We start from the raw sequence: 22,500 nt of genomic DNA on the forward strand, positions 1-22,500 counted from the left end.
TTAAAGTTTCTACCACAGACATACATACATACATACATACATACATACATACATACATACATACATACATACATACATACATACATACATACATACATACATACGCACGCACGCACGCACAGACAGACAAAAGTTAGCATCGCATAGGCTACACTTACGTGAGCCAATAATGAAATGTCTGAATTGATGAATGTTTCTTTGAAAGTTTACTCAGCTGTGCTTACATTCACTCAAGAACACAATCACAAAGACTGCAGCAAAAAGAGAAACAAAGAATTACAGCATGAAACCAACTGTATTAACTTCAAAAACCCATAATGATACTGACTGATACTGACTCACTGCTGCTCTGGCTGCAACGGCCAAACGACAATTTTGTCTGTTTGGGGTCTTATTAAAAGTGTGTATGGGAGCTACTTTTGTTTGTTCTTTATTTTAGCGAAAACGCATCATTCATATTGTGTACGCCGCCAGTCTATATTTACAGGTGCCCTCAGTTTGAATGATGAAGTCAGCACACCCTGCATTCAGGGAATTTGAGTTTGTTAAATCGGATCTGGCATTATATTCTTATTGGAAGGGATATAACCACATATACCTAAATTCGAGTTACAGAGTTGCGCCCCTTGACATAACCCATGTCAGACTTATGAATGATCTCTACAATAAAATAAAACAACTTATTTCTTGAGAAATGTAGAACATTGTCACAGTCTTGTCGAAGTCAAACGATAGCAGTACGTCTTTATTAGACTCGATGGATGTTAGGTGTACACTTCGAGGAGGAATACACGAACACAGAAGGTTAACGAGGACGCAAGTCTTGAATAGTGACTGAAACGGATGTGTGGATACTGTAATGTTGTACCTTTGGTTCTTCATGCAAGGGAAACAACTCGGTGTTTTCCCGGGGATGATGTCCCTTACTTTTGCTATCATCATGGCGTCGTGCTTATGACTCAATAAACCGTCAACACCAAATCCACCTGTATCATTGTTCCATATGTCCATCGACATCTATCATCATCATCATCATCATCATCATCATCATCATCATCATCATCATCATCATCATCATCATCACTCACATTACCGGAACAGTATAGGTACATGTACTAAATCAAATAGCCACCTAAGCAGTCTGAATGCGTCATACAGTAATGTTGAAGGCTACAATATGAGGTTGTTTTATCATGATAGCATAGCTTACATTGTGAACGCGTGAATCATTTTGCAAACCGCTTCTTAGATTTAATTTGCCTTGAATTCCTTCACATACCTGTATTCATACACACAATAATAACAAGTACACACCAAACAGCGCACATGCATAGTTGACAGGGGATGTGAACCAATATTAAATATCGAAATGTTTGGGTTTTTTTGTCATTTTATATCCACTGTTTTCAGTATGTGACTGATCAAAGTTTCACTTTTTGTATAACAGAGGAACCTGGCAATCCAGAATCTAACTGTGTGGGTAGAGTAGTTTTCCCCGAAGGACAAGACAGGTCATGTACCTGCACCAACAACCAGACACAGCCCGGCAGCCCCCCGCCCTCTGTGGGATGGAGAGGATCAGCACCAGGACAGCCACTCTTGTTACGTGGCATTCCGCGTCGCCCCATAGAGTCACGCTGGATCTGTGAGATGAGATGGGGTCCTGAGGGAAACAGCATTGTGAAAACTACACAAATATCCACTGTCATAGTGTGTGAGTAAACTAGAGAAAAGTCATGCGATTCTTGTAAGAGGCACACTTAGTTCGGAATCACTTTTTGTATGGGGAAAGTGGGGGAGGGAGGTGAGAGAAAGAGAGAGAGAGAGAGAGAGAGAGAGAGAGAGAGAGAGAGAGAGAGAGAGAGAGAGAGAGAGAGAGAGAGAGAGAGAGAGAGAGCGAGAGAGAGAGAGAGAGAGAGAGAGCGCGAGATACAGAGAGAGAGATAGAGAGAGAGAGAGAGAGTTTGTGTGTGTGTGTGTGTGAGTATATGTGTGTGTGTGTGTGTGTGTGTGTGTAGGTGTGTGTGTGTACCCAAATGCATGCCTTTGGTTCTCATCGGAAAATATTTGTCATTCAACAAGCTTGTATTCGTAACTGTCCGGCTGTAGACGGGCTGAACCAGGTCAGGACAATAGACCTGTACATGGGGCGAACAACAGTGTGGAGGTACACAGCATTTGGTGCAAGTCTTACTGTACGAATGGTGTTCTGGTGTCCACTACTATGGTAAATAGCAAGACTAGCTATTTGATATATTGCAGATGGACCAGACCGCGTCACAATATCAGACGGGGTTCCTCTGACTGGAGCTCAAGACCTGTACGAAGGGCAAACAGCAGTGTGGAGGTGCACAGCATACTCCGCCAGCATATCTGTAGGCCTAACGTGGACAGGTGTTCAGTGTGACGATGGACAGAGAGGACGGGACTGTAGCTTCACTGCGGGCAGACAGGACGACGGGAAGACAGTCACGTGTACAGGCACAAATGTTCGTTTCCCTGATGTTTTACACGCAAGCACTTCCGTCCAGCTTAATGTCAAATGTGAGTTTTCCTGACAGTACGGAGTACAGAGTTCGTGGCTAAACCAGTGGCATCTTGTTAGTGTTGAATAGAAGGCAGCTGTGCTTTGTCACACAGTTTGTTGCAACCCCCTCCCTTCCCCCGCACACGCCCACATACACAAACACACACACATACACACACACATACACACAAACACACATGCACACGGCCAAATATGTACACACACACACACACACACACCCTCACACACATACACACAATCACACACACACACGCACACACACACACACACGCACACACACACACACTCACACACACACACACACACACACACACACACACACACACACGCACACACACATATCAAAGTGGGTATTATATATATAATTTGAACCGTCAACATTAAATTAGAAACATGTGGTATGCTCTACACAACATTGACTTTACAGCAGGTGGGATAAGATCACGTTGTTGTAAAACATGCACGGAACTGTCATTTTCAATGAAGGAAAGCATCGTATGTCTGGTAATTTATTGCAGCCACAGGAATAAATGTGAGTCGGTCTACATCAACACCACCACAACAAACAGCCGGTCCTACATCAACGCCACCACAACAAACACCCGGTCCTACATCAACGCCACCACAACAAACACCCGGTCCTACATCAACGCCACCACAACAAACACCCGGTCCTACATCAACGCCACCACAACAAACAGCCGGTCCTGATCATAGACAAGACGGCAAGTAGTCTGACTGATATCGTGCTTTTGTTTTGTTTATTCACATTTACACGAACATTATGTGTTCGTTTATGTGTTCGTTTGTTTGATTGTGTGTTTGCTTGTTGTTTAACATTTAAAATATACAAAGGTTACAGAGTAGGGATTGCGAATCAAAATGAATGCAAATGAAAAAAAGGCTTTCTGTTAAGTCTGATATCTGTGTCACAACTTTCGTTTGAACACTTCACGGTTTCAAGCTGAACCTCTTGTGGAAGAAATGATTAGGTATTGACTTCATGTCATGTTGTATTGTAACGGGGAAAACCCCACCAGTAAACGCTCTAAATTGAAGTGTTAAACTTTTGAAAGCATTTGTTGTAACCCGTTTTGAACAAAGTATGACATAATTCTACCAGCAAAAGTAGTAATAAACTGGTTAAAACTGGTCCACACTGGTTACAGAAAGTGTGCTTAAAAAGTTGATCGCTTAAATAAAGACTGAAGAGGATATTGGATACACTATGAACAATATATATTATATGAGATAAATGCGTTATTCTCTACGAACTGTGTAGTTTCAACTGAATTTACGGCGAGTAAATGTCTGTTGGACAGATGGGGATAAAATCAACGTCGGTGCTGTTGTTGGTGGTGGTGTCGGTGCAGTCGTTGTTGTCGTCGCCGTGGTTGTTGTTGTCGTTCTTCTCAGGAGAAACATTGGTAAGACCAAAATAGTACGAGTCTTTTGTAAATCATTCTTGTCATATAAAGATGTAACCCTCGTACTCATCATCATCATCATCATCATCATCGAGGCTGGTACTACATATTGTTCATACGAAATGACAAACACAGGTTACAAGCGATAACGCGCAAAAGTACTGGTTTATTATTTTACATCTGACACTAGGGATCAGTAATGTATATATATCGTTACAGTACCACGTATTGCGGTAAAAAACTTATGAACAGAAAGAAAAAGAGAAAAGAAAACAAATTATTAGACATGGCAAAAGTATCAAATGCATTAACAAGACACGAGAAGTAAAAACAAGAAAAATAAACAATCACAAGACAGGAGAAGACAAACAGACAAGAAAGTTACAATTACCAAACACTCGTTGGTTAGTCCTTCAACAACAATAAAGAGTTACGTTCTGTACGTTCAACAACAATAAGCACTAAGAATACTCAAGAAACTTAGCATACATACGTTTAAAACCAAAATGGCTACTTTCAGAAAAATACAAAACGTTGACTCATCAGGCCAGGAATACAAAGCAAACTGTCATACCAAAAAAGTCTAACGACAACGTTCCTGCGTTAATCAAAGTCACAAACAAGATATTTACTCATCCACTTTCCCTCAATAACGTTACAAGAAATAAGCCCGTTTACAAACGATCACCACAGACCGCAAGCTTCTTTTACCTAAATTCTTTTAACGTAAGGCTGAAAAAGTCGGAGAAAACGTTTCACTTCGAACTTCGTTAACCACAGAAAACACAAGTTATCATTATAAACATTAGCGACTTTCTAGCGTCTACAAAACATTGCTGTACGTTCACAACACTAGAACAATTGAACACACAATAAAGAAACACTACAACAAGTCAGACTTTCAACTCACGTTATACATAAACAACTCACAAAGTAATTACAAAATGGCGACCAAAACACAACACAAACAAGTAACAACAAAATTACCTTATGCGCTGTGTGGGTTGACCAGCAGTACCAAAAACGTGTTGCCTCACAAACGAAGGGCACAAAACGATTCACACTTGAGAAACAACTGTCTCCAAGAACATTACGTTGACGTTAAAACATAAGAAACACTCCGTTGGTTCACTTGATAACCTTCATACGTTTACATCAAAACCAAACGCTTCCTAAAACCCTCAGATCGACTGACGAGACAGGAGTCAAGCAGCGGTATTTATGGAAACAAAAACCTAACATGGAATAGTTATTCAAAAGTCAAAGGTCACCGGATTGACCAACCAACAACATTCCTAAGACAGAATCGGGTGAAACTACTATTTTACAACCAATCAGTAACCGATCACGCACTCCGTGCATGCCCAAAACTTAAAACGGTATATTTAACAGAAAGAAGACCAAGGAACTAGCTGACATCACAAAGCTAAAAACACGTGAGTCACACGTATTCTAAAACTTGCAACGCAGATTCGCAGGGCTCACCTCAAAATCAAGACACAGAAAAGAGCACGTGAATCTCACGGTGTTCTAGAACTAAACGACGCAGTTTGTGACACTCCGACCAAAACCAGGTCACAACAACTGAACAAGGAGCACGTGAATCTCACGTAAAAATATTAACGCTCCACAAAACGGGTCACAACAAGGTGCCACAATAAAAACACGGTTTACTTCTTTTTACATCGTGCAATGGCTTGAGCAAACGTAATTACAACAAAAGTAGGTGACTGCATGCCACATCGGCATGCACACTCCCACCGGAAATTATATTAATATAATTTACTTCAAAAACCTTTGTACAAACATATTCCTTATATCAAAAGAATAACGACGCAGATTTAGACATTTCAAATTTAGAACTCAAAATCATTGTGTTGCAAAACATTTACACAACAATATTACGGTTCAATCACTTTCAGTGTTTCAACACATCTCGTTTCAACTAAATGCCACTGGTCATTTACTCGACGGCATAAAGAAAACGCACCACTTAAAACATAAATGTCCGTTACATCATCTGGTATAAAAACAAACTGCAACAATCTACAACTGTCAAATTGGAAAAACACTCCAAAGTTCAATGTTCTTTCAGTTCGCTTACACAGCTTTGTCTTCGTGATTTTCACGATCAACTAACACGGTCATTTTGTGAATAGGACGCTCTAATATGCGACTATCACCAGTGGGACGGCCGTGATTGTCTAGAGCCTTTGTTCCAACATGCACTTTCACTCGTCTGACCAGTCCATCAGATCCAGGCATCACCTCGATTACACGAGCCATGCACCACTCTGATCTGCACAAGTTCTGGTCATGCAAGACAACAACATCTCCCACCTGTACGTTTGCCTGGGGACGTTGCCAGACACGACGTTTCTGCAAAAGTGAAAAGGTACTGGCTCTTCCATAGCAGCCAGAATTCGTCTGCCATCCGCTGGACACAGCGCCAACGTTTCCTGGCGTACAGGTCTGGATCTTCAAACACACCAGGGGGCGGAAGGATGGCACCTGACTTCATGGTGAGGACGTGGTTGGGGGTCAAAGGGCGTGGTCCATCTGCCGATTCCAGTGACTCGACAGACAGTGGTCGACTGTTCACGATGGCCATCACCTCGTATAGGAACGTACGAAGTGATGAAGTAGTGAGACGCTGGCCTGATCTTCTGAGAAGACCATTCAGGATGCTGCGTATCGTTCGGATCTGACGCTCCCAAACGCCACCCATGTGACTAGCTGCAGGGGGGTTGAACTTGAACTCACATTTGCTTTCCAGCATCTTCGATGTCAGTCGTTCAGAGTCCATCTCCTTCCATGCCAGTTTGAACTCATTGCATGCACCTACAAAGTTCGTTCCTTTGTCACACCAAATGCGTGATATGTTTCCTCGCATGGAGACAACAATGCGTAGGGCGTTGATGAAGGAATCACTTGACATGTCATCCAGGGTTTCAATGTGGATTGCCCTAGAGGCAAAACACGTCACGATCAGTCCGTACCTTTTCACCTCCCTACGTCCATCTTTGACGTGAAATGGGCCGAAACAGTCAATGCCACAGTACGTGAACGGTGGGGATGGGTCAATACGCTCTGGAGGGAGGTCGGCCATCTTCTGTCCAGCTGGCCCTGAGCGATGCCATCGGCAGTGAACACAGCGGCGCACCAACGAAGAGACGACGTGACGAATGCCAATGATCCAGAAACCGCTGGCTCGTACTTGGTTGATCGTGAACATTCTCCCTTGGTGGGCTATCGCGGCATGACAATCCTGAACCACCAGCAAAGAGAAGTGACTGTCTCGAGGTAATAGTATGGGAAACTTGTCAGCTGAAGAGGATGATGAATTTTGAGAGCGACCGTATACTCTCAGTACTCCATCAACGTCCTTGTGAGCGTTGAGTGCCTGAAGCTGGTTACGTAAAGAAGGCGTTGGGCGTTCAAAATGTTCTTTCTGAAGACATTCGATGAACTTCTTCTCAGTGACTTCAAGCACTTCAAGGGGAGACGACTGGTGCCCCTTAATGGCATGGCATTTGCGTACCAAAACAGCCATGGCTCTTATCAGAGATGTCTTGGAGGAGAATCGTCGGGCGATCTGCTCAAACGACTGAACAGACACTTCTTTAGAGGTAATAGCCTTGCACACTTTCACCTCAACATCGTCATCTGGGATCTCGAAAAAGTCATCTGATTCCGGAAGGGACTGGCTCAAGAACGCGGGACCATGGAACCACTCTGATGTCATGAGGTCACTCACAGACAATCCCCGTGATGCATAATCAGCTGGGTTCTCCTTTGTAGAAACATGATTCCACTGGCTGGCCTGTGAGAACTGACGTATTTGTTGGACTCTATTTGCGACAAAGACGTGAAAACGCTTGGACTCGTTCTTCAAATAAGCGAGTACAATCATAGAGTCAGTCCAAAAGAAATGTTCAATGCTCTCAAAGTCCAGTTCTTCTTGAAGAAATCTTGCCATCTTGACGGAAAGTACTGCTGCCGTTAGCTCCAGACGAGGGACAGTGACGTGTCGAAGCGGAGCCACGCGTGCTTTGGCGACTACAAGCGTACTGTGAATGTTGCCTAGATGATTCTCAAAGCGAAGGTACGAACACTGGCCGTATCCTGCTGTAGACGCGTCTGAGAAGTGATGTAGCTCGACATTCTTCACGGTGCCAAAGTCTGTAGGCAAGTAGTTCCTGGGTACCTTGACGCAACCCAGACGGGATAGATCCTTCAGCCACTCTTCCCAACGTTCTTGAAGCGATGGTGGCAGCGGATCGTCCCAGCCGAGCTCCTGGCGACATAGTTCCTGGAGGATCAATTTTCCAGTCAGCAAAAAGGGAGCCAGAAAACCAAGGGGGTCGTAGACTGATGCAATTGTAGAGAGAACTCCTCTTCTGTTCGAGGGACCCAGTCTGGGGTTGTCAGTGAAACCCAGCGTGTCATCATCAGTGCACCAGTGAAGGCCAAGAGTCCGCTCAATTTCTGGTGTGCTACAAGGAACTGCGAGTTCTGTGGCCTTGGTTGACGTAACTTCAGAGTCGGGGAAGTACTCTAAAAGTTCCTTTGAGTTGGAGACTATCTTGTGCAGCCTCAATTGTCCGTGTTCACAAATTTCTCTGGCCTTCATGAGCACATCTGCTGCTTCTTCAACAGAGTCTTTGGCTTGAAGTCCATCATCGACATAAAAGTCACGCTGCAGAAAGGCTGATGCCTTGGCGCTGATTGTGGCGTTGTCCTTTGCCACCTGCTTGAGGCCGAAGTTTGCACAGCCTGGTGACGATGTAGCCCCGAAGATGTGCACCTTCATGCGGTAGTCAAGCGGCTGGCCACTCGTATCACCGTCCTTCCACCAAAGGAAGCGCAGAAAGTCTCGATGGGGCTCGGAGACGTGAAACTGGTGGTACATTTTTTCCACGTCACAGGAAAATGCTATGGGACCCTTGCGGAAACGACAGAGAACGCCGGAAAGGGAGCTGATTAGGTCTGGGCCTTGTAGGAGAAGATCGTTCAAGGACGTGCCTAGGTGACGTGCACTACAGTCAAAAACCACACGAATCTTTCCTGGCTTCTTGTCGTTGTACACGCCGTGATGTGGGATGTACCAGCGATTAGGGACCTCGACTTCGTTCTTGGGAATCAGTTCAGCGTCACCTCGCTCCAAAATCACGTTCATGAACTTGATATAGTCTTCACGGTACCCAGGCTTCTTCTCAAACTGGCGTTTCAGTCCCACGAGACGCTTGACTGCGGCACCTCTATTGTCAGGAAGAGACGGTTGTTCTGGACGAAAAGGCAAAGGCATCTCATAGTGACCAGCTTCGTTGACCTTCACGTTCTCCTTCACGATCTTCATGAACTTCACATCATCTTGAGACATGGATCCTGTGTCACTATCAGCAAAGTCTCTCTCCATAACGTGTAGTAGGTCAGTACACGATACCTCATCCACCTGTATTTTGTAGACGTGAGCTGCACTTTCTTCTTTTCTTGATCCTGGCTTGACGACTACGTGCATGGACGAGCCTACACCATCAAAGGCGACGGAATGCGGTGACTTGCCGACGATGCTCCAACCTAACTTAGTCTCTACTGCAAATGGCAGTCCTTGGACAACGTTTAGGGGCATGAGGGCTTCAGCGCAGTCGTAGCCGATGAGGAGGCCTGCTTCGCAGTCAGGGTACAAGGGGGGCAGTTTTGGAGACAGGTGTTGAAGATGTGGGTAAACTTTGACAGTCTCTGAGGTGGGGATTTGCGTGGGGTCAACGGACAGGTAAGGTCGTGAGATGGCAGAAGGGAGCCTGACAAACTCACTGGAGGTAGGAGAGCGGACACGCAATCCAGAGTACTTCCTGCCGGAGACCACAGCATTGTCCTCAGTCAGTGTGGAGACCCTGAGTGTAGTCGGCTGCGATTTGGCTTTAACTTCTTCAGCCACTGACTGCACTACAAAAGTGGCGTTGGACATAGTGTCCAGTAGTGCGTACGTCAGCACTTCTACGTTGGGGTTAGAGTCACTGGAAACGAGAACGGGAACGATCATAGACGTGAAACCGATGCTGTTTTCCTCGCTGGCCTTAAGAGCAGACACCGTAGAGGTCGACGATGACAGTGGCTCTTGAACGTCAGCAGCAGAGGTACGGTAATTGTTCTTGTGTTCACTCGCCCCTTTGGTTTCACTCATACTGTTCTGATACTTGAAATTGTCATCATGAAGACAAGTGGGATGAGCCTTCTTGCACTTCTTGCACGTCTGTTTCTGCATACATTGACGGCTCTGGTGATCCTTACTTCTGAGACATCCGTAGCAGATACGGTTCTTGAACAGAAAATCTCGTATCTCAACCAGAGGCTTCTCTATGAGTTCCTTACATGTCCCAGCGTCATGGTCCGGAAGTTGACAGTGCAGACATGCGGTGACATCCTCTGTCAGGGTTGACAAGTTCGTTGTGAACTTTCTTGGTGTCCCCGATGCACTTGTCAAGCCGAAAACAGGGTCGTTAGAAATGTCTGCTTCGAGAGTAACGAACGACACGAGTTCATTGAACAGAGGATACCTCTTCTTTTCAACCTTAGTTCGAGCAACTGTTCTAGACCATCTGTGACTCATCCAGTCTGGGAGCTTTCCGACGATCTTCCGTAGGTACTGGGCATCATCCAGGATGCTCAGTCCACCAACTTCCTGGGCAGCAACGGAACATTGCTGCAAGAAATCGGCCAGACTTCTGAGTCCCTTGGGATCCTTGCTTTTGACTGGGGTCCATTCGTCCAGCTTGGTCCGGAAAGCTTGCGAAACGACGTATGAGTTGCCGAACCGATTTTCCAGCACTTCCATGGCTCTCTCGTAGGCATCACCTTCTCTCAGCAGAAAGAAGCCGGTCACGGCCTCCTTTGCTTGACCTCCGATGTACCGTTGCAGATACAATAACTTCTCACTGCTGGTTATGTTCTGTCTCTCGATGAGGAACGAAAACGACGACCTCCAAATTGGATATTGGAGAGGGTCACCAACAAAAATGCACGGCTCCTGCATCGGCAAACGGTTGATCATCAGAGCGTCTGATAGGGTTTTGGCGAGAGAGTCCATAGGAGTGTCCTGCTTGGCAGGAGTAGCAAGTGGACGTTGGTAGTACGCAGACGGGGGGTAGGAGACAAATGGACGATCTGCATGACATTCCTTGTCAAAGTTCATGTACGCAGGGGGCCTTGCGTTTTCGTTTCCCCAAATAACTTTGGGGGTGGTCTGATGTGGGTCCAGGAATGTGGGCACGAAAGGCTCTGGTTTGGGATGTAGGTGGGTATCATAGGGGAAACAGGGTGGGGTAACTTGAAAACGTCTGTGGTCCATGCGTTGGTGACGTTCTTCTGGGAAGTAGGTGTGTCGTTCTTGCGTCTCATCACCTTCCCTTGTCTCTGGTAGGTGATAGGACCAACCTGTGTGGTCGAGATCAGGCGGGCGAGAGCCTGTGACGCTTGTCGTTGAGTGTCCAACGTTGTGCAGAGGCGGCTGACCAGCGTACGCACCGAGAGGGTGCTGCAGTGTGGTCAGCAGCGCTGTAGGCCGCATGGAGGATGTAGTTGCAGCCGTCGTGTAGTTGGGTGTGAAGGGCTCCTGACGGACGAAAGGAGCGCTCGTTCCGGCGTGATGGGGGGCGTTGACATCCTCTCTACGTTGAGGTCCGTACGCCTCATAGGTGGCGTTGTTGGTAGTAGCGGCGCTTGTAGAGGCGCTGACTCCAACGACGAGGTCCACGACAGGTAACGCGTGCTGTCGTGGCTCAGTCGTTGTGGTTCCTGCGACGAAGTTGGTGACAGCAGCGTTGACAGTAGAGATGTCACGGGTGCTGGCGGCGTTGCAGACAGGAACAGACGTGACGTCCAAGGCTGGCTGGTGTGTCCCTTGATCAGCAATGACGGCAGCTTGGCAGACAGGAACAGACGCGGCGTCCAAGGCTGGCTGGTGTGTCCCTTGGTCAGCAATGACGGCAGCACCTGTCCCTATTCCTATCGCTGTTTGTTCATTGTTTAGAGGAGGGGCTACAAGACTGTACAAGGGAACGAAAGGATGAGGGTGGAACCTAGTGTTCAACAAATCAACTGACGGTAGATCAGGGAGATCCTGCTGAACGGATTCACCTTGTTCCAATACTTGTAACATAGCTTGTTGTTCTCTTAAGCTAGTTTTTAATTCGGTGGACTGAATTTGTCTCAAAGCCTTCTTCTGTTTAATCTCTTCAAGAGCTGCTTCAGCTGCGTCTTCGGCCTGCCTAGCTGCTATTCTCTCAGCTTCCTTAGCCTGCCTAGCAGTTTCTTCGATCAGCCTAGCTGCATTTCTCTCAGCTTCCTCAGTCTGCCTAGCTGCATTTCTCTCAGCTTCCTCAGTCTGCCTAGCTGCATTTCTCTTAGCTTCCTCAGTCTGCCTAGCTGCAGTTCTCTCAGCTTCCTCAGTCTGCCTAGCTGCTGTTCTCTCAGCATATTGTTGTTGTAAGAGATCCAGTTCACTAAACTGAGCTTCCTTTATTGCGTCACCTTCCACTTTTATGGCCAGGGATGCAGCCTCTAGTTTAAGAGCCAATTTAGTGTCTTCAGAGCTAACACTTTTAGAGCGGAGAGACTCGGCGCGAGAAGCTACTTGGCTACCTGATCTCCTGCTACCTGACTTGTGGCTAGCTGACTTGTGGATGGCTGAAGTAATGCTAGCTACTTTATGAATGGCAGACTTAACACTGGCTGACTTGTGGGTGGATGACCCAACGCTAGGTGTAACACTGCTATGCCTGGAAGTAGGCTCCTTAGCCACCTGCACACTAGTCGTTTGTCTGTCAAGAGCTCGATCAATGTCAAACATAATGTTCTGAACTGTTCTCTGAACATCATCCCAACTTTCCTGAATGGTTTCACCGCTACCAATACTACGAAGACCTTTCTCTATGTCACCAAGATCCTTGTACATGCTCAAAACAATTTGTTTTTGACTGGTTAACGACTCTTGATTAGGAGTTTCTTGGTTAAGCTCTGTGACTATCTCACCGATTGCTCGTTCCAAGAATGTTCGTTGTCTTGCAAAGTTTCTAGTTTTGATCTCAATCTGGTACTCTCTACCTTTTTCAGTAGGCTTAATGTCACGCCTAGGCCTTTGAGAATGTTCATCTTCATCGCCGTTAATGTCATAACCTGAAGCTTCCAATGGTTTATCTGCTGGAATCTCCTCCATTACAATGTTCGCTTATTCAAAAGCACTAAAAACCTACATAAGGTTTATCTGTTTATAAAGTAAAATGAATCGATCTGAGGGTCGTTTGGGATAATACACAAAAGTCACAAAAGATGCGCCGGATATGGAGTAGGAAGATCTCTAACCGACAAGTTGATCTGTGTCAAACTATGGTTCACTAACACAGTGACAGGTAACAATAAAGTCTTTTGCTGGTTATCAACAGCTACGTTTACGTTCATTGAGCGTCAATAACAAAAGTTCTTTACATTCACTTGGCTGGACTTCAGCTAAGTTTGTTTACTTTAGCTAAAGTTCTTTCACTGGGCGTCAGCAGCTAAGTTTTTTACTGTGCGCGCCTTCGTGAGCGAGGCTGGTACTACATATTGTTCATACGAAATGACAAACACAGGTTACAAGCGATAACGCGCAAAAGTACTGGTTTATTATTTTACATCTGACACTAGGGATCAGTAATGTATATATATCGTTACAGTACCACGTATTGCGGTAAAAAACTTATGAACAGAAAGAAAAAGAGAAAAGAAAACAAATTATTAGACATGGCAAAAGTATCAAATGCATTAACAAGACACGAGAAGTAAAAACAAGAAAAATAAACAATCACAAGACAGGAGAAGACAAACAGACAAGAAAGTTACAATTACCAAACACTCGTTGGTTAGTCCTTCAACAACAATAAAGAGTTACGTTCTGTACGTTCAACAATACCATAAGCACTAAGAATACTCAAGAAACTTAGCATACATACGTTTAAAACCAAAATGGCTACTTTCAGAAAAATACAAAACGTTGACTCATCAGGCCAGGAATACAAAGCAAACTGTCATACCAAAAAAGTCTAACGACAACGTTCCTGCGTTAATCAAAGTCACAAACAAGATATTTACTCATCCACTTTCCCTCAATAACGTTACAAGAAATAAGCCCGTTTACAAACGATCACCACAGACCGCAAGCTTCTTTTACCTAAATTCTTTTAACGTAAGGCTGAAAAAGTCGGAGAAAACGTTTCACTTCGAACTTCGTTAACCACAGAAAACACAAGTTATCATTATAAACATTAGCGACTTTCTAGCGTCTACAAAACATTGCTGTACGTTCACAACACTAGAACAATTGAACACACAATAAAGAAACACTACAACAAGTCAGACTTTCAACTCACGTTATACATAAACAACTCACAAAGTAATTACAAAATGGCGACCAAAACACAACACAAACAAGTAACAACAAAATTACCTTATGCGCTGTGTGGGTTGACCAGCAGTACCAAAAACGTGTTGCCTCACAAACGAAGGGCACAAAACGATTCACACTTGAGAAACAACTGTCTCCAAGAACATTACGTTGACGTTAAAACATAAGAAACACTCCGTTGGTTCACTTGATAACCTTCATACGTTTACATCAAAACCAAACGCTTCCTAAAACCCTCAGATCGACTGACGAGACAGGAGTCAAGCAGCGGTATTTATGGAAACAAAAACCTAACATGGAATAGTTATTCAAAAGTCAAAGGTCACCGGATTGACCAACCAACAACATTCCTAAGACAGAATCGGGTGAAACTACTATTTTACAACCAATCAGTAACCGATCACGCACTCCGTGCATGCCCAAAACTTAAAACGGTATATTTAACAGAAAGAAGACCAAGGAACTAGCTGACATCACAAAGCTAAAAACACGTGAGTCACACGTATTCTAAAACTTGCAACGCAGATTCGCAGGGCTCACCTCAAAATCAAGACACAGAAAAGAGCACGTGAATCTCACGGTGTTCTAGAACTAAACGACGCAGTTTGTGACACTCCGACCAAAACCAGGTCACAACAACTGAACAAGGAGCACGTGAATCTCACGTAAAAATATTAACGCTCCACAAAACGGGTCACAACAAGGTGCCACAATAAAAACACGGTTTACTTCTTTTTACATCGTGCAATGGCTTGAGCAAACGTAATTACAACAAAAGTAGGTGACTGCATGCCACATCGGCATGCACAATCATCATCATCATCATCATCATCATCGTCATCGTCATCGTCATCATCTTTGGCGATCTTTTCAAAACTGTTGGTAATACATGCATATTAATGGTACACAAGTATGTACATCGACGGATAACTAATATTATCGCATTCTTCCTGATCACATGACAAAAACAGCAGTTGTCATTGGTCAACTAGGAACTTTATATCAATTGATATCGCGCAGGAAGTTCCTAGTGAATTTGATATCTCGCAGGAAATAGTTTTCCAATTGTAATTTTGAAGAAAACAAAATATCACCTGAAGGAAACTAATCTCTCCCAATTTTTAAAATCACAAATTCATGAAAAGAAAGTAATTGCATCAGAATGATTTAGCGGTGCAATGACTAAAAACAAACTTTGCCCACCAAACTTTAACAGAGAAGTAGTAGAATTGAATGTTTTAATCTTACCGGGTGAGGCAAGTAGAACAGCTTATATTTAGTTACAACAAAACTGACCTTGCATGGAAGCACCATGCAGTACTCACACAACTGAGAGTTCTCTTGCAGTGTACGACTGTACGTATCATCGCGCATCACTCACCGGAAACGAGCAGCCAATATAAACGTTTCGCGTAAGCATGAATCACTAGAGACATCCAGATTTGCCTTCGTCAAAAGTTCGTGAGTTCAGATCTTCGCGAGTTTGTTAAAGTGGTGACGTCACATCCCGTCACGGTCACCACTTTCAATGTTCTTCGTGCGCGTTCGTCTGTTTTTCGAAACAGGGATGACGAGTAGTGTTATATATGACGAGTCTTTTTTATCGGAATATTCCAGACATCTGAATATGCTGGGTACACAAGCAACACTGAAAAAAACATTCTGAAAAGCGAACCACACGCGGCACTGGCACACGGTAGGATATGTCGCCCGTCGGCTCAAGTTCTGAGTTTTGTGTGGGTATCCGTGTTCATGCACTAGGCCTCCAAAATGAACAGTTTGCAGATGCACAGTCCACAGAAGCGTCGTAAAGATATTAAACTTTAACACTGCGCACATAAAACATATTTTTAACATTATGAAAAGGACTAAAAGTACTCACGAAGATTGCTGATTGAGGTTCGTCAAACACGCCTTTTTCACCGCGCAGATCCCGGTCTTCGGCAAGCAGTGGTGGCGCGAAAAACCAAGCGCATGCGCATTGAGGCACAGAGTTAAAAATAGAGAGGAAATCCCCACCACCGACGAATGTTCGTCTGACGAAGGTTGAATCTGGATGTCCCTATTACTGTCCCACCCTGTCGCAGCCACACAACATCCACAACAAATCCTCAACAGCTTCCACTCAGTCAAACTTCTCAGTTTCGGAGTCCGCCATCTTGGAATTGTATGTCGTCTGTTACCAGCGCTTCGACAAAATGCAGTCCGTCGATGCCGAAAAAGAACTGGAAGCTGTCTTCGACACAGAAAAAGAGCAACAGAAGGTTTCACTGATATAGCCCGGCGCAATTCAGCTCCTACCATCGTTCAGAACTTCCAAATCAAAGTCGAAAGTCTGGAAGTAACCGTGACATCAGAGACTCTGTTGACATTTTGACTGAAGGCTGTTCCGTGTTCCACCCCTGAAACTTTTGTGTGATCTGTTTCCGCATTATATATTTTGGCTTTTTGGCTTTTAAATGCCTTATTTTTGTCTGAGAAAACGAAACAGTTATTGAAAAATAAAAGTTACTGCAGTGAAGTTGCGAAAGCAGGAAAAGACAATACAACATTTTCATCATGACAGTAGCCTCCCTTGCTTTTCACCGAATTCTTAGACTTGGGGTTATAATGTGTTCTACTGTTCCAAAATCGAATGCGATCAAATCGTTATCGTTAGATTTGACTGTTATATCCACATTTATCAGTCCCAATGTCTCGAAAGGCTGACTCATATCCGATTTCGGCTCACGCCTCGATCTGATATCGTGATTTCAGCTTTCTCGACATTGGCACTTATAAATCTGGATATGACAGTCAAATCTAACGATAACTAATACTGTTAAGGCCGTCCTTCATGCAGCCCATAGTTGACTTGGCGAAGTCTTTTTACCCACAATTCAGTGCCAAAGCTTCGTGCAGCGAGCTTTGTGAACTTCGCCCAATGAATACTAGGCGTTTCATTCGAATAATTGCATTGACATAACGCCAGTTTGTTTTTCGTTCTGTATACATTAAAACAATTATCACACTAGTTTGTACCGGCACGGTTGGCCTAGTGGTAAGGCGTCCGCCCCGTGATCGGGAGGTCGTGGGTTCGAACCCCGGCCGGGTCATACCTAAGACTTTAAAATTGGCAATCTAGTGGCTGCTCCGCCTGGCGTCTGGCATTATGGGGTTAGTGCTAGGACTGGTTGGTCCGGTGTCAGAATAATGTGACTGGGTGAGACATGAAGCCTGTGCTGCGACTTCTGTCTTGTGTGTGGCGCACGTTATATGTCAAAGCAGCACCGTGGTCGGCTGGGCGTTAAGCAAACAAACAAACACACTAGTTTGTCCAGCTTCCCAGAGTCAAACCCTATAATGTTTGTGTGATATGTTTCAATGTCGCATCGCAGGAAGGAGCATTTACGCCAAGCCGGGTCCCAGGTTACAAGAGTCTAACTACACAGACCTCGTTATTAATGATGCTGTGGGAGAAACATACCGGGGGTCGTCGCATGAAAACAGTGAGTAGGCTCTTTGTTGAAAAGGATCCTTCGTTTTAGTGTTATATAGTCTCTGTCAAGCAGGGTACATTTTGTAGACTGCTTTCAGTCACGTGTCGTCCATTTGGTTATACTTTATATATCATACGGATTTACATCAGTTTGTATACGCATCTCTTTGGGCAGGACGGTAAGATTCCAGTCAGTAATATTACTAATATATCTCCTAAATAAACTTTACTTCTGTTTGGCATTACGCGTCAGATATCTTCGATGACCACAATGTACTACAAACCACTTGTTTTGTAGTTGGGTTTTCTTTTCTCAGAAAAGGGGCACCCTTTTTCAAGGCAAATGGACGATTGGTTTCCTTTAAAAAAAACAAGGGCATGTGCTTTTTAATTGAAACTCATGGAAGTTTGAATACATGTCTGTTGTTGGAAGCTGCAACACACTCAATCTCCTGTAACGTTAGTTTCTCAAGTAGCCGTCTTCTTCTGAGAACAAAAACCCACATAACACAAGCTGGTAATTTCCAGTTAAAAAGCTTGACGACAGCAAAACCCAGATGGTCTCCTATAGTCAGAGTGAGTGAGGTTTTCGTGCTGAATCAGCCTAGTCAAGATGATAAAAGGATCAGATATGATACAGAAATGCTACAAACAATTAAACACAAATAAGTTGGGAGTCTTTGTTTATCTAATTTGCTCTTTTCATCCGCAGTTTTTGGTTAATTTTGCAAATAAATATGAGATGAAAACGGTAGAACAAAAAATTGTAAAGCACTGTGTTTGTCTGTTTTCAGAGGCAGCAAATAATGACTACGAAAACTCTGGGGACAAACGAACACCAGGTGATGATGTTCAGTATCAAAACACTGCATCGGCTTCACAGACAGGTAATCATCATGGAAGGGAGAATTAGTTTAAAGTATGAGCATAGAGAATCGGATACATTGAGCACACAATGGGAAACAAAATGTAAAAACGAACCGTGCGTGCACCAGTAGACGCAATGGTCAATCAATCAATCAATGATGCTTATATCGCGCATATTCCGTGGGTACAGTTCTAGGCGCTCTGCAGTGATGCCGTGTGAGATGACATTTTATACGGCCAGTAATTGCAGCCATTTCGGCGCATATTTACCTTTCACGGCCTATTATTCCAAGTCACACGGGTATAGGTAGACAATTATTAACTGTGCCTAAGCAATTTTGCCAGGAAAGACCCTTTTGTCAATCGTGGGATCTTTAACGTGCACACCCATTGTGGTGTACACGGGGGGGGGGGGGGGGGGGGGGGGGGGGAGAGTTCGGACACCGAAGAGAGTCCTCACACAAAGTTGACTCTGAAATAAATTTCCACCGAACCTGGGATCGAATTCACGCTGACAGCGGCCAACTGAATACAAATCCAGCGCGCTACCAACTGAGCTATATCCCCGCCCAGTTAATGGTGACAGTTAATATACTGTGTATTTGTTTCATGCAGCAGAACTCAACCAATACGCAAACTCCAATGTGTACGCGGTCTCTAGGGATGCACCCGTGTATCAGAACACTGGAGCTGTCTCACATACATGTGCAGGTGAGAATTGAAAGGATCAGTAACAGCTAGATGAGGAGCGACAGGTTGGAAAATATAAACTGAAACGGGTATCAAGGGCAAATTCAGACGAATAGAACCTGATACAGACCGACACATGCACAAAGAGGGTTTACGGACAGAAAGAAGCGGAGACAACGCCAACGAGAGAAAGCAAGAACAAGTCGCGTAAAGCGAAAATACAACATTTAGTCAAGTAGCTGTCGAACTCACAGAATGAAACGGAACGCAATGCCATTTTTCAGCAAGACCGTATACTCGTAGCATCGTCAGTCCACCGCTCATGGCAAAGGCAGTGAAATTGACAAGAAGAGCGGGGTAGTAGTTGCGCTGAGAAGGATAGCACGCTTTTCTGTACCTCTCTTCGTTTTAACTTTCTGAGCGTGTTTTCAATCCAAACATATCATATCTATATGTTTTTGGAATCAGGAACCGACAAGGAATAAGATGAAAGTGTTTTTAAATTGATTTCGAAAATTTAATTTTGATCATAATTTTTATATTTTTAATTTTCAGAGCTTGTTTTTAATCCAAATATAACATATTTATATGTTTTTAGAATCAGAAAATGATGGAAAATAAGATGAACGTAAATTTGGATCGTTTTATAAATTTTGGGTTTTTTTTACAATATTCAGATTTTTAATGAGCAAGGTCATTAATTAATTTTTAAGCCACCAAGCTGAAATGCAATACCGAAGTCCGGGCTTCGTCGGAGATTATTTGACCAAAATTTCAACCAATTTGGTTGAAAAATGAGAGCGTGACAGTGCCGCCTCAACTTTCACGAAAAGCCGGATATGACGTCATCAAAGACATTTATCAAAAAAATGAAAAAACATCTGAGGATATCATACCTACTAACTCTCATGTCAAATTTCATAAAGATCGGTCCAGTAGTTTAGTCTGAATCGCTCTACACACACACACAGACAGACAGACAGACAGACAGACAGACAGACAGACAGACAGACACACATACACCACGACCCTCGTCTCGATTCCCCCCTCTATGTTAAAACATTTAGTCAAAACTTGACTAAATGTAAAAAGAGGGGGGGGGGGGAGAGTAAAACTGTGGTATGTTACAGAGAAGAATACAGAGAGAGAGAGAGAGAGAGAGAGAGAGAGAGAGAGAGAGAGAGAGAGAGAGAGGGAGAGAGAGGGAGAGAGAGAGCGAAAGAGAAAGAGAGAGGCAGGGAGAGAGAGAGAGAGAGAGAGAGAGAGAGAGAGAGAGAGAGAGAGAGAGAGAGAGAGAGAGAGAGAGAGAGAGAGAGAGAGAGGGGGACAACAGAACGAAAGGCTGACGGAAAGAACACATCGTTAATAACAATCCTGTTCTCATTCCATTGCAGAAGGTGTCTATGAGGACACGTCCCAAATGTAAGCAGAGAAGATGACGTCACTAGCGGGGATTTCTTCCAAGATACCCAAACCGTTCTGCAAGGAACCTTCATCAACCTCCTTTGCATCAATTGTGTGCAGAATCTCGTCGGTGTACGAATACCTCAGTGAGCACACCAACACACGATAACGATACCAAGCTCACAGTGAAAGTCTCAGAGCTTGAAAACACGAAGACACGCATTCATTATATCTCGTTTCTCATCTTCATTAACACGAAGACGAGTGGCATTATACTTGTTCGAGTCTAAATATCGGACCCTATTGCTACGCTGAAAACACAATAGCGATTATATAGCTGTTATGACCTTGATTTGTTGTTCCAAACTTACAAAATGACAGTTTTTGCGTCGATGCGTTGATCTCAGGTTTTGATAGCAGACAAACTTCTTACGCGCATCATGTTCGCGCAGACATGCACACCGCTACACGCTTTCTGACTTTGGAAGAAAAACTGACTCCAAGTGCATTCGACTTCACAACACAGTTGTTGAAACAGGTTTTTAAGTTGTCAGTGTATGCTGTTGTCGATAGAAACATCGCCGTGGTACAGGTGGGTAAACCGGAATCATGCGTCGGCCATTTTTCTCAATATGCTTTTGGATACTGAGAAAAATGGCCGACTTCCGTAGCATTCTGCTTTGATAATCGGAAGAGCCCATCCAATCACAGCCCCCGAATTCCCCCACGTGTTCATCGGAATAGCTATATAATCGTATCTCGATACTTTGACTTGCCTTTGAGCAGCCTAATGCGGGCGTGGCGAAAAATACCTCTGCTCTGGGCTTGTCAGTTCGGGTTACATTATATCACCCTATGTTGCTATTCAGATAGACGCGTGGGTGAATTCGGAGGTTGTGATTGGATAGTCTCACACAGCCCTATTTCGATCATGGGCCATATTTCCACGAGCGTTGCTCCAAATCCTGTACTTTTACAACCACATAGGCTACACGTACGATCTCGTGCTTTCGGTTCAACACGAACAGACGATCTTTCCACCGCGTACCGCGATCATCCACCGCGTATCGCTATCATCCACCGCGTACCGCTATCATCCACCGCGTACCGCTATCATCCACCGCGTACCGCTATCATCCACCGCGTACCGCTATCATCCACCGCGTACCGCTATCATCCACCGCGTACCGCTATCATCCAACCGAAGACATGCAATTCTTCTTACCTGCTTGTCAACGCTAAAGATGATTATAACTGTGCTAATTTCAGACGAAACATGACATAGTCATTCAGTTTGTGCCCTTGTACACTGCAAAATCTCTGAACTGAACAAGTGTCTAGCGCAAGGGAGGTCACCGCATTGCCAAGTCTGTCAGTCAAAAGGGTATAGTTTTTGTATTGGGCGAAAAAAAAAACCAAAAAAACTTGACGTTGTGTTGGTTACGAATGCCGCTGCGTTTTTCGGCCGCGAGAGGGCATAGATGTGTGTATTCGCACTAACATCCGCGAAGAAATTCCGTCTGCTCTCTTCGGAAAACAGCTGCTTCGAAGCAAAAACTTACACTGTGCAAGTAAAGTTTATAACCTTTACCTAGGTCAGAAAAGCAAAATAATATAGTACCCAATATTGACGGACTGTGTGATG

At 44.3% G+C, this 22,500-nt stretch overlaps 1 protein-coding gene across 1 annotated transcript in view; it reads left to right on the plus strand.

The window, feature by feature from the left end:
• The window catches only part of LOC138973925 (uncharacterized), a 27,859-nt gene that overhangs the window by 4,878 nt on the left and 481 nt on the right, over window positions 1-22,500 (plus strand). The window contains exons 4-11 of the mRNA XM_070346632.1: window positions 1,448-1,714; window positions 2,263-2,544; window positions 3,067-3,273; window positions 3,871-3,975; window positions 17,794-17,904; window positions 18,689-18,781; window positions 19,377-19,472; window positions 20,846-22,500. The exon at window positions 20,846-22,500 is cut by the window's right edge and continues 481 nt beyond it. Coding sequence (XP_070202733.1) covers window positions 1,448-1,714; window positions 2,263-2,544; window positions 3,067-3,273; window positions 3,871-3,975; window positions 17,794-17,904; window positions 18,689-18,781; window positions 19,377-19,472; window positions 20,846-20,877 — 1,193 coding nt within the window. The 3' untranslated portion in view covers window positions 20,878-22,500. The remainder of the gene's footprint in view (window positions 1-1,447; window positions 1,715-2,262; window positions 2,545-3,066; window positions 3,274-3,870; window positions 3,976-17,793; window positions 17,905-18,688; window positions 18,782-19,376; window positions 19,473-20,845) is intronic.

This window comes from Littorina saxatilis, linkage group LG8 (assembly GCF_037325665.1).
Source record: "Littorina saxatilis isolate snail1 linkage group LG8, US_GU_Lsax_2.0, whole genome shotgun sequence".
Classification (NCBI taxonomy): domain Eukaryota; kingdom Metazoa; phylum Mollusca; class Gastropoda; order Littorinimorpha; family Littorinidae; genus Littorina; species Littorina saxatilis.